Source organism: Pyrus communis, chromosome 11 (assembly GCF_041283825.1).
Source record: "Pyrus communis isolate YQ-2024b chromosome 11, ASM4128382v1, whole genome shotgun sequence".
NCBI classification, from domain to species: Eukaryota; Viridiplantae; Streptophyta; class Magnoliopsida; order Rosales; family Rosaceae; genus Pyrus; species Pyrus communis.
In genome coordinates, this window is record NC_142575.1 from 26858641 (window position 1) to 26871616 (window position 12976).

At 37.3% G+C, this 12976-nt stretch overlaps 2 protein-coding genes and 1 non-coding gene across 4 annotated transcripts; 2 read left to right on the forward strand and 1 right to left on the reverse strand.

Annotated features, from left to right (window-relative positions):
- Positions 1–4776: 4776 nt before the first annotated feature.
- LOC137742845 (uncharacterized) lies at positions 4777–6728 on the forward strand. The gene is made up of 4 exons (XM_088680488.1): positions 4777–5040; positions 5325–5395; positions 6097–6186; positions 6524–6728. The coding sequence occupies exons 1-4, from the start codon at positions 4917–4919 to the stop codon at positions 6545–6547; spliced, it is 309 nt and encodes a 102-aa protein (XP_088536614.1). The 5' UTR covers positions 4777–4916; the 3' UTR covers positions 6548–6728.
- LOC137742761 (uncharacterized) lies at positions 6545–9504 on the reverse strand. 2 transcript variants are annotated; one of them, XM_088680487.1, is made up of 6 exons: positions 8915–9504; positions 8733–8810; positions 8006–8040; positions 7837–7892; positions 7392–7487; positions 6545–6818 (listed from the first exon to the last, which is right to left on the reverse strand). In XM_088680487.1, the coding sequence occupies exons 1-6, from the start codon at positions 9317–9319 to the stop codon at positions 6712–6714; spliced, it is 777 nt and encodes a 258-aa protein (XP_088536613.1). In that variant the 5' UTR covers positions 9320–9504; the 3' UTR covers positions 6545–6711. The 2 variants fall into 2 exon arrangements, with proteins under 2 accessions (XP_088536613.1, XP_068338809.2); XM_068482708.2 differs by lacking the exon at positions 6545–6818 and adding an exon at positions 6840–7153.
- A 949-nt stretch (positions 9505–10453) lies between these two features.
- On the forward strand, positions 10454–10526 carry TRNAF-GAA (transfer RNA phenylalanine (anticodon GAA)). The gene has a single exon. It is a non-coding gene; the product is annotated as a tRNA-Phe (tRNA).
- The last annotated feature ends 2450 nt before the right edge of the window (positions 10527–12976 follow it).

Genomic DNA, 12976 nt, shown 5'->3' on the forward strand with positions numbered 1-12976 from the left:
TGTGTGTCCTGGATTTGATATTTTTCAATTCTTCACAGTTCATTCTCTGTATATATTCCTTGGATTGGAAAAGAAAAATTGCCTTCATAATTTCATTGCACTTTCCTTCTCTTTTCGCAATGCATTTAGATCCTAACTACGTTCTTTGTGAACTCGGATGGATGAGCGTGTCAACAGGATTACGTGAACTTTGGTTGGAACAACACTAAGAAAGCAAAATAATAACTATCAAATAACATTTAACGACGGTGGATATTTTGGACAGAAAATTGGTTGAGTTCTTGGTACACGCACTCGTGATTGTTTCTCGTTCTCCATTTTTCCATTGTTTTCTATCGCTGCAGGTAGGAAGGAAGTGCATCAGATTCTACAGGAAGGATTAAAGGATCAACCACCCCTTTCAGCATCTCCTGATGACAAGAAGAAACCGGAAGATCTTAAGTTGGTGATGGAGGAAATGCACGCGAACATGGAGCAGATGCAGGAAGGCACGGATATTGTGAAGCAACAATGTAAGACATAAGGGCATCCAAAGAAGATGCCGGATGAAGGCGTTCAGGGTTCAGATCTTCTGCAGGACAATAAGAAAAGGATCTTCATTCGTTCGCGTCTTTAGAACGAGATTTAATGTTAATGACCAAATGCAATGTGATATAGTATTGGGGATAAATCATATTTTACCAAGCATCCATTACTTAGTAAATTTAAAATACCATTTCATTCTGAAGTGAGATTTGTTCTGTATGATATGAATGTTTATGAACTTGAGTTGTGTTAGTATTTTTGGAGCAACTCCTTCGACAATCCATCAATTTCTCAAATTTGTTGTGGTGTATACATTTGCTTTTCTGAAACATAAGTTTTACATATCAACAACATTGTTATACTAAATTTATTTGCTAATTTTGTTGATCAAATGATATATCTACGCAAATGTAAGTACAATATGGATTAATAATAAATGAAATTCAGAATGAGCTTAAATTTCAATAAAATGAAATATTGTCCCATGATTTGGTGGGTATAACACTCAAATTATTAAGCAAAATTTTTTCCCAAAAGAACATTGGAAATTTAGTTATGTCCCATTAATCATAGACCTTGTTTCACTATGCGCCTTGACCTTTCAATTTGTGCCAACACTTCATGCGGTTTTTGTTAATTATCTTGTCAATTTGAGGGTTATTTTTGTCTGTTTTGTACATTAAAAACCTTTGAATTTACTGTAGTATGTAAATGTATACTTTTAATAACATTTGTTGTAAATGTAGCGTGTTGTTGACATATATGCCCTTGAAATTTTGGTGATGTGCATAGCACGAGATGGAATTTTCGGATATTAGAATTTACATACATGAATTGAAAGTCTAGGGATCAGAAATTCAAATTGGAAGTTCAAAGAACAAAGTGAAACAATGTTTAAAGTTTAGACATCATTAAAGTTTTCTCGATGGTTTGCTTATACTTATTTTCTCTACATACGGAGCTTATATGAAGTACGTCGTTTTGTTGATACTTTCGATTGATGTACAAAAAGGAAGTGACTTACATGATATATAAAGGGGAAGCGACTTACAATGCATGAAAATGACACAATAACAATATAACGGTGTCGACACACTCCGACCCGAATATTCAAATGAACATTGAAATCAAGGCATGTTAACGGACATTTAGAAGTTGATGATGCCATAATATGCAAATGATATGTAAAGCGTACAAATAAATTAAAACCAAAGTCTAGAACTAAATTAGACAAAGAGTGACAGTGCCTAGGGCGGGAAGAACCCTTATTACAAATGCATGTAGTGTCAGAGCATAGACAAAAGTGCAGTAAAGGTAAGAAAATTCTCATCTTGGGGAGGACGGATATTACACAAGTAACATGAAATAAACTTCCTACATTATTAGAAGTAGATGTCAGAATCCCCTAATGAACCCTCGCTCCCCATAGAGTCCAACTATTAAGTCCTGGAGGAACGCAAACAAAAAATGTAAGCAGGCAAAATAAGTATTTACCAAAACCTTTGCTTTTGTAACCCAGTGACCTGTAGTTGTAAAACCCATAGTTTCCAAAATCATAATATGTATAAGTATGAAAAACCAACACGAATGGTATAAAAGTAGTTATACTAAGGATACCGGCAAATCACAACTATGTCAACAAATGTAACAAATATGCTCATAAAAAATGCAAACACACAAGTCCATGTATAATGTAGCTACATGCACAGGTTAGGCATAATAATCTATGATTGAATACTACATACATGTGAAGCTAGTGCTAAGCATGTCACATACGAGTCCTAAATGCAAAAACAACTAGTACATATTGGCATTTACAATGAATCCAAAATGAGCATAACAGTGGCATGTAAACATACACAAGAAGTTGGTCTTGGCCTGAACAAGTACTATAGACATCCATGTAAGCATGCATGATGAGTAGATAAAATATGTATGATTACGCCACCATAATTTCATAAATCTCATCTCAATCTCAACATGTAACATTTCTAAGTAAAAGCGTGGCATGGTGTAAAACATTCATAAAAGCCATCATCGAGACTATATAAATATAGTCGAGGTTTGAAAACAAAGCTCACTCACTCATATGTTGTTGGGTCGTAACCGCCTTACCTCGTCTAGCCTTTGTAATCCTCGGAGTGAGTCTCTCCTATATGAGAAACCACTATATTATTTACTGAAAATTTGATATTACCCCTTGAAACTATATTCTCCTCTACTAAAACCCATCCCCTTTTGTTTTCTTGAATAAAGCCCATTGACTAGCCTCCAACTAAACAAATTCTTCAATTAAGTTTGACTTTTCAGATTGTGTATTTTCCGAAAGCCTAAACTACCCCTATTAATACTTGGATGACGTTTTTGGATCAGTTACTTGTTATATCCATTTAATTAATTTTATATATTTTACAAAATAATTCATGCCATTCATTGTATATTCAATGTATTAACTTTCAATAAGTTAATTTACCTACCAACACAACAATAAACCTAAAACAGCTTCGGCTAATACTCTAATCCCTAATACACAAAACAAAAGCTATATGTTCCACGCAATTTTTACCTACAAAATAGTCTAATTTACCTATTCCATCAAACCAAAATTTAAAGGGTCTAATTTACGTACATGATTTATGTGCATTAGATTAAAAGTTTATTTAATTGCCTACAAGCACAAACCCACAACATTCGAACATTATCTAATATCACTATTTTTTTTTTTTGGAATAGGCAAATTAGTATAATATTAATAAGTAGGTAAATTAATTTAAATGTAGGTAAATTAGTATAATATTTTATAAGTAGGTAAATTAATTTAAATGTAGGTGAATTAGTATAATATTTGTATGTAGGTAATTGCATGATTCAAAATGCAAGTAAATTACTATAATATTTTATAGGTAGGTAAATTAATTTGTATGTAGGTAATTACATGATCCAAACAATATTATTTTTTCCGTACAAGATATATATATATTTTTTAATTTGGTAAATTAATTTACATATGTTGCTAATATTTATGATACAAGAAAGGCAAAATATCCATATGGATTTAATTGCTCATCATAATTAGGATGAGCAAATTAGGATTTTGTGGCATAGGTTGTAAATGTATTGTAATAGTTGGTCATATATTTGTCTACATGGTAGACAATTTGAAATTTGGGTTTTATTCGAATGTTTAAATTTAGATGGATTTTTATTTGGAAAATAGGAATTTCAAGGGCCTATATCTAAAGAACCCTATTATTTATTACACTAATTTAAGGGTGCAGAATTCAAATCTCACCTCGGTTTGGCCTAAAGGTGGCAAAAAAACCGTGAAACCGAACGAAGAAGTCACAACTTGTAATTCAAGGTTTCGAATTCGCCTGGCTCCAAGGTTGAAATTCAAGGTTCGAATCCGCGTAGTTACGAGCATGAAATGCTCGAATCTCAGCCTAAGGATGATGGTGGGTCAATTTGTGACCACAAACTCATCCAATTCAACGAGATTGAGGTCGGAATGGCCTGGCCGTGTTCTACAAAAGTCACTGGAAAAGAAACAGTGGTTATTAGCTTCGAATCTCACTCGTATGAAGCATATCCTCATGTACAATGGAAGGGAGATAGTGGTCTAGTGCACGCAAATAAAAAATAAAATAAAATAAATTGGATTTGCTAAAATATCTGAGTTTTGTAAAATGTTCCTTGAGTAGTGTTGTTCATACCATATTTTTGTACCGTATTTTTATACTATCGTATGTGTCATTTGATGTGGATAGTCATATCATTTGAATTAATTAGATTTTTAAATTTAGTTCATTATTTAATAAATTAATAATTAAGAAAAACTAATTAATTAAATGATGATTGTGGTGTACGAAGAATCTTTCTCCTTATTTTTCTTGGATTTTGCAAATTTTTTAAATAATGTGGCTGTCCACATCAGATACCATCTAAGATGATATATAAATATAATATAAAATGATAGTATGATTAACATTAATCATCTTCCTTTGGTTTCAAATTCTATTCTACTTTGCATTCACACGTTTGTATTAACGAGCACTCCTAAATATGAGAAGAAACGGAACAAAATATGAAATACTCTCAAATGTCCACGTACGATTTCCACGTGCCCTTCTCGGAGTATTTTTGTATTTCACAAATTGGGAAATATAATACAACAAAATTAGGGACGGCCGTAACCGTGCAATGGGGAAGTCCTCGTAGAAAGAGCAAACAAAAAAACATAGAAGGGTATTTATGGAAATTCAGACAATTTTCTTTCTATTTGCGCCCAGGTTTCTTCTACATTGTTCTTTCACCCTCGTGTAGCTTCTCTGGACTTCCACATATTCGCTCCGAGCTGACAACCTTGCGTAGAGAGATCAGACCACCGAACAATGGCGGCATGGACAGCGACGGCCCGTCGAGCAGCGAATATGGCGCGGCTTTCCTCTCCCAAGTCGGCATCCACCGCAAAACCTGCTTCCCTCGTCCATCGGCGCGGTCTAGCCGGCGGCGGCGGTAATTCATTCGCCTTTGATTGACCTCTTTTCGTTTCATAAATAGCTCCCCGTTTAATCTTTTTCCTTTACTCGTTTGCGTTTGGTTGCTCAGAAAGTGTGAGAAAATATGTATGAATTGTTTGGGAAAATCTGTATGAATTGTTTGAGAAAAAGCGATGGGGTTATCAACTTTAAGCCAGTGCCCATGTCATGAAAGTTTTTGGAAAATCTAAATTATCCGGTCCACTATTTGTATCAGTGAATTGTTTACTTGCTATTGTACTTGTTTTGACCGTGTTGCAGATCATCATGGACCTCCGAAGGTGAACTTTTGGGAGGACCCAATGCACCCATCTAAATGGAAGGAAGAACATGTGAGTTTTATATCATGTTATTTTTACCCTTACGTGTTCCATCTGTTGTGTCTTGTCCTTAATGGTTTTGTTGCGGTTCGCTGTTGAGACCATCGATTACTTATTTACTTGAGAAATGTCTTGTTTTGGCATGATCATTCTTGTGGTCACGTTACGCGCATTCTCTAGCCCCTTAGTTGTGCTTATTATGTTCCGAGGAAGATCTATGCGAAGTCAAAACTCCATGTTTAATTTGTCAAAGTTTATAATCAATGGATGGCTCGCGGTTATATGTGTTTTTATCGTCAATCAAAAAGTTGCACCCGCAGGGTGAAATAGAAATCCGGAATGGACAGCTCTCAGTCCCTTTGTGATGTTGAGGAACGAATTACCGGTGCTATGTCTGCACTATGCAGTGGTCCTAGATTCCACTCCGAAAAGGTGGTATGTCTGTGAGAAAGTTTGAATGCTACTATTATTCAGGGTGTATATTGAGGCTCTAGTCCATATGATAATGTGGGAGAGGAGGAGATATGCTGGGGGATGTCGTTAAGTTGTCTGTTGAATTACTCGGTAAAACGAGACAAAATGATCTGGTTAAGTCCTCACACCAAAATAAGTGGATTGCTTTCAACAATGTTGCATGCGAGCGCAAACTTATTGTTCATGATAGTCAAAATTCGCTTTGCTTCACCTGGCTTTTTCTTTTTGGTCCCTTACAGTTTGTGCTCGTCTCTTTAGCTGGATGGGGGGCGGTTATATATGGGGGTTACAAGCTCTTCACAAAGGGCAAAGAGGACAAAAAGGACGAGGTATTATGTCTATTTCATTTTCATGTCATGATCTCATGAAACTAAATAATCAATGTGTTAAGTGCTTTCTCATACTCTATTATGTGGTTGTATCCAGTATTTAGTGTCTTGGGGTCGCATCTGAACCGTCAATTCTCAACCCTTGCATTATAAGTTATAGTATGAATGCAATGTAGGAAGCTCTATTTGGTGTTTTCACCTGCTAGAGGTGTTTTCTTTTGTTCATCAAAGTATTTGATTACTTGTAGCTCTTGTTGGATGACTTGCATATTTTTGAAACTTTGAAATAAGTGTGCACTTGATGAAGTCTTCCTTATCTGCTTCCTTTTTCTTGCAGAGAGTTGAAGAACGGCCACACTAACTTTCGGGGGACCTGAATATATGTGCAAATAAATAAACCGTGTTTTGGCGTCGGAATAATATACAATGAGGATGCGCTTTCTGATGTTACAAGACACCGTACATTTTTAGGCAGTTTCTGTTGTACATGGCAACTTTGTAACTACACGGTGCCTGTTCACTTTATCACCCGTTGGTTTTGCTTATGGTGGATATGTTCCTCCCGACGCACCCAAGTTTGAATCCTCCTCCGCACCTCATAACAATGAATGGGCAAAAATTTGTCTCATAGCCTTATATGAAAGAAAGTTGAGTGAGCAATTTGCGAAAACTTAGAACAAACACAATCGGTTCCGTATGCTTCATCAAGCACAAGGGCAATGCAAAAGAATGCATGCAGAAAATGAACAATTCACGTCCTTAAATAATATACAACGCACGACGCAAAATGTTCTTTCGAAGCTTTCTAAATACAACTATTGTGTTGTCTGTTCTATATGTGCTATTTTCCATTATCTACGAGTAACCAAATCATTTCGAAACATAAGTAGTTTTTCTTCCAAGCAACCTCAGTCTGCATCTTTTACTTCTGCTTCGATATCAACGACTGCCTTCGAAGAATCCTTCCCTGTAACCAGTGTCAACGCTCAGAAAACATATCGATTGGACGCACACACTGATATAGAAAAGCCCTACGATTTATGGATTCATCGATGCTTATGAGTCGATTTATACCCTTCGCCCTTAATGCAGATAAAAACGAAAGCAATGGTGACAAGAAAAATGCAGACGTTAACGATCATCAAATGCAGGCTCTCAACATATGATCGGGAAGAGAAAATGGCGACAGGGGTTTCAGGGATAACCTCTTGTGGAACGGGTGAAGTCGTTGAATGCCTGCCCAAATGTTGTAGATTGTTTGGAGAATTTTATAGGGTCCATTACGAACTTGTCGTCCACCACTGAAATTAAAGCACATCTTCGCACATGAGGCAACATCAACACTACTTTCCCATCAAATACCAAAACAAAATCATTCCTACTAGTAACGACGCGGTAGTGAAATGGCATTTCTCTACTGACAGGATAAAGCAGCATGAGGAATTTTTGGAACTACGAAAAAACATAAACCCAAAATTTTTGACGACTACTCAGAAAACAGGGGTTCATCAACACGAAAAAACTCATGTACTATAGTCAGTAATGGTAACGTAAGTATAAGGTCTGCAGAGTGCAGAGAGCTAAGAGGCAAAAAGCCGCAAGTATGATTTGGAACTCAGAAAAGCAAGAAACCAAAATATGAGAATGTACCTGAGAAAGGTTGACTACAGTAGGGGCACAGCTGCAAATCATCATTTAAAGTAGACCTGCAAGATAGGCCAACTTTCGTTCATAACAATCCTTAGAACAAGAGCATAACAATTCGATATAGGTATCCGTAAGTTAGCTTCACATTATAACAGATTTCAACAGGTCTTACTTGAAAATCTGGAATGCGTTTCCACAGTTTGGACACTGCAAGTACATAAAGAAAAGAAATCATTCAAGGCACAAGACTGCAGAGTAAGAATCTAAACGTACCATTGGAAAAAAATCACCCTCAGGATGGTACTCGAAAAATACTTGATTAAGAGTCGATAACATTTGAGTGGAGAGTTCACTAATTTTTGTACGAACAAGTATCATTCAAGTACTCAAATTTTTTTCAATTATTCTGCAGGTAACATGCATTCCTCTGATACTTCTCCCGAAGGGAAGAATGAACTGATTACGATTTGAATCCTTCAAACCATGTATCCAAATTATCTACTTATAAAGCAGCTGCGATACAGTTATTTGACATCAAGACATCTAATACTGCAAATATTCTCAACTCCTAATGAACCAAAATCACAGAGCGTTTCGGTAAACCATCCATTCTTCATATATCACCCAAATTAAAAGATCACTAGTTTGAAACTTAACTCCCAACACACGCCAAAACATTATGTAAGACCAACATATCTAGCAGACAAAACTAATATAAACAAAAGGTATTAGCTCCCTCTCCTGAATTACTAGTCAATGTTTGCAAATGCATAGAGGGAAATGATCAAGATGGGAACATGAAAATTAAAGCAACAATTGAGTTGCGATTTTCCGGCAAAACCCAACAACAGAAATTCGATACGCAGTCGAAGAAAACTTAAAAGTTGAAGTTGGCTTACACTGTCTTGAACCATATCCCGCCCTGCCCACCACAGAAAAGCACCCACACCAACAATTGGTACAAGCACTGCAATCAGCTGCATATCAAAACCCATCAATTTCATTAGACATACACAAAACAGTAGTAACATACCCAGAAATCTTCAGAAATGTTAGAGAGAGAGAGAGAGAGAGAGAGTACCCAAATGGAAACAATTGCATCCAAAAGCCAGCCAAGCTGCCCAGTAAACGAAAGATAAGTCAATCCAATAGCCACAGCCAAATTACCCAGAAGTCTAGCAGTGGCTCCGTCATCCTTCCCACCACCACCACCACCGCCTCCGCCACCATTAAACCCACCAAACCCCTGATTCAACCTCACCACGACCTCCCTTTTCTTGTTCTTGTTCCTCTTCCACCCTTCATCTTCCACCAAAATCCCATCCCTGTCCCAATAAGCCTCCAACCTGAACTTGCTCTGCTTCAAAAACCCAATCTTTATCCTCGATAAAGGAAAACATTTGATGGGTTTCTTGCTTATCTCATTGTGCAAACTGCTCAGCCTGTAAGCTAAAGAACTGATGGAGATTCGAGCGACGGTTGCCATTGAAAAGATTGGAAGCTCTTAAGAACAAAACGACCCAGTATCTTAAATCTCTGGTTTCAAACTTTTCATGGTGGGATTTGGCTTGAGTGAGAGGGGAAAAGATAATTTCTCTTTGGATTTGGCTTTTCTACTTTCTCGTGTGTCGATTTGGTTTTTCTACGTTCAGCACTGCACCAACTTAATCTGACGATTTTGGTATTTACCACGGATATGTGACCAACAATCATGCAGTTTCAGATGTGACTCGTGGACGGTAGTTGAAAAATGATTTCTACGCACTTTTTATTATCACATTGGTGTTCTTTGTATTATTATCTTATCTCTTCTTTTCCAAAAGCCATTTTTGTTTATGTTTTGGTATGTAAATATAACACATAACGCGACAATCAAAAATCTTCCACGAACACGACAAAGTTTATTCGAAAGTTTTCTTTTGTTTAAATTGTCATCTTGCACTCCCATTTCATAAAAACGTAATTTAAAAAAAGAAAATTATTATTGGCACTCTAAAATTACAGCTAGATACTGATGAATGGAGAGATTCATTCGTATTAACATCGCGATATTGTATGGACAGATTCCATCGTATTAGAGCTGCTTACTATGGAATGTTGAATTGGGTTGGATCCGTTCATGATGAACAACATCAGCAACACCGGTAGAGGTACTAGTAGCGGCAATGACGACGATACCATTGATTATTACAAATGCCGTCTCATTGTGGTGCCGTGGGGATGCCTTCAGATGTGCAACTTCAATGACTTGACCGATAATTTAATTGTTTGAAATTTTCAAAAATTCCAGAATCCCAAATTTAATCAGGCGACAAAGAGATAGTCGAACACCGAGCACAAAGCATATTAAAAGGTCAAGCCAGGTCAACTGTGGCCGTTTGGTTGCAGGGAAAAACGCTTGCTTCTTCCGCTGCGAAATTTTCTTGCGTTTCTGGAGAGCTATGAGAAAATACACAACTGGTTTGTTGGCTGGTCGGATTGAGATTATTGGGCGCTAAGAGAGGGAAGCGATTGGAGGCTTGGAGGTTGGAGCTCTTTGAACTTTAATGGTTGCAGAAATAGAGCTCAGATTACACAATATCTTATGTATCCAAATATGATATCCTCTGATACATCAACAGCGGGGATAGCTCAGTTGGGAGAGCGTCAGACTGAAGATCTGAAGGTCAGGTGTTCGATCCACCTTCACCGCATTTCGTCATCATTTAATTTTTTTATTTTTATTTTTCTGTAGAAGCCGAAGGAAAAGCTCCGAGTCCGACCCGTCAAATCATAATAAACCATATCGCAACCACTCATGCAAAGGTTATCACGGTGGTGGTGGTGGTGCGACATGGAGTGGATATGATGGCGTTAGAGACAAAATGGGATAAGAGAGATCAAGATTCTGTGTTCAGAGTCTGCGAATTAAGAAATCAAAACTACTTAGTTTCAATCTTACGACTCCAACTAGCCCATCTCACTACTCCACTTTACATATCCCAAAAACCAAAACGGTCTAGATCTCTCTCTTTTGAACATCCGGATCTCTCATTTGCAACTCCCAACACCCATTTCCATAGTGGATCTCAATGCGAAGAAAAGGGGTGGGTGTTTTAGTGTTTTAGGATAGGGTTTTTGAAGAAAAGAGTGTGAGTTAGAGAAATCCAAACCACTCAGTTTCAATCATACGACCCCTACTAGCCCATCCCACTAATCAACCCAAAAACTAAAATGGTCTAGATCTCTCTCTGTTGAATGGTCCGGATCTCTAGTCCACTACTCCCAACACCGATTTCTAGAATGGATCTCAATGCAAAGAAGAGGGGTGGGTGTTTTGGTATTTTATGATAGGGTTTTTAAAGAGAAGAGTGTGAGTTAGAGAGGGGGTGGAAGAGGGCGGCAAACACTGCATCGCAGTCAGAGCTCATGAATCTCCGAAAGTAGGACAGAGGTGCACGTTTTACAAATGAGTTGTAATTTGGCAAGAAAAAGTAGCAAAGCTGCCAAATTTCCTAATATCATTAGTGAAACTTGTCAATTCAGCATTCATTCTTGCACATGATTGCATTGTATTCAAAGTTCATTCGACGATTTATGTATAAATATGTTCAGTGAATTGTAGAGTTTTCAAAATTTAAGTAAAGTATGTAAATGCCTCATTAATGTGAGTCATTTCAACATATTCCACAACATATAGGCATGTTTGTGCCTTATGATCTGTTGGGATGTCCCTTATAAAATGAGTTGATTTCCAAATTAAACTTTGAGATGTGCCTTATGATCTACTGGGGTGCAGGAACACAAAGTTATGGCAGGAGAATGTCGAGCCACCTGAGGTGTGTGTTATGTGGTGGCAGTAATTCGTAAGGTCGGTATGTGTTACTTCAAATTGCGGTATTGGGACCTAGGTCATACCCAGGTGGGTTGCACCTTCCTCGGGACGCCTCCAAAATGAACGTTGACGGCTCTAGGAATACTGAAATAAAGGTCGCGGGTTCTGGGGCCGTTATCCGTGGCAGTGACGGGGTGTTCGTGACAACGCATTGCGGAAGTTTTGAGGATGTTTTCTCTCCGCTCCAATTGGAGGCCATGGTGGTAAGGGCGGGTTTGCTTTGGGCAGTTGACAGGGGATTCTCTTCTCTTTTGGTTGAAACTGACTCTCTTCAGATTGTGGAGGCACTTATGGATCCTTGCCTCAATCTGTCCACCATTAGACAAATTGTAGAGGATTATAAAGAGCTTCTTGCCACAATCACTGAAGCTACTATTTCCCACACTCGTCACCAAGCAAATGCTACCGCTCACCATCTCGCTAGGACTGCTTTATCTCTAAGTCATTGTTGTGAATGGTTGGATTCCCTTGCAAGTATCATTGTTGATCTACTTGTTGAGGAATCTCATTCAAGTGTCTAGGAAATGGATGGAAACCAATGTACTATGATTATGTTTTGTTGAAATGAAATCTACTATCATATCTTTTCAAAAAAAAAAAGAAAAAAAAGAATGTATGTTGTGTTCCAAATGCACAATATAAAGGCCAAAATTGTTAATATTTAACTACTTTCCAAGGTACCCTTCTTCAAGCTAAAAGTTCACTGATTTCTTGCATCGATCCAAATCAAAGAACCAAATGGAGAAGAAACTAATTTCCAAGATGCTACGAAGTATCTCGATTCCAGTAAGCCAAGCTGATAACTACAGTAACAAAAATACGCAAAATTTAGTATCAAAATTATGAAACCAAGTAGTTTGATTTACTTTTGAAATTTAGAGGAGAATGATATTACAGTCATTAGATGCAAGAAACTCAAACATTTAACACGATAACAAGGTAGCAGTAAAATAGTTTGACATACCTTATAATAGTTATTGTTGACTCATGTGTTTTTTTTTGGAAGTTACTTAGTAGTAGTCAAGGTTCTAAAAAACGCTAGACGCTAGTCGGGTGGCGGGCTAGCGCCTAGCGCCTAGGTGGCTAGGCGGGGTCTAGCGGGTGCCTAGGCAGCCTAGGCGGATTTAGGTAAATTCTTGTATATTTTGTAAATAAGTGCATATTGACACTTACAAAAAATTATACTTGTATGAAATCCATGGATAAGATAATAAAAGAATGATAAAATGCAAAAAGAGTATCCAACAAGTTCAAAATTTAAAAAAACAT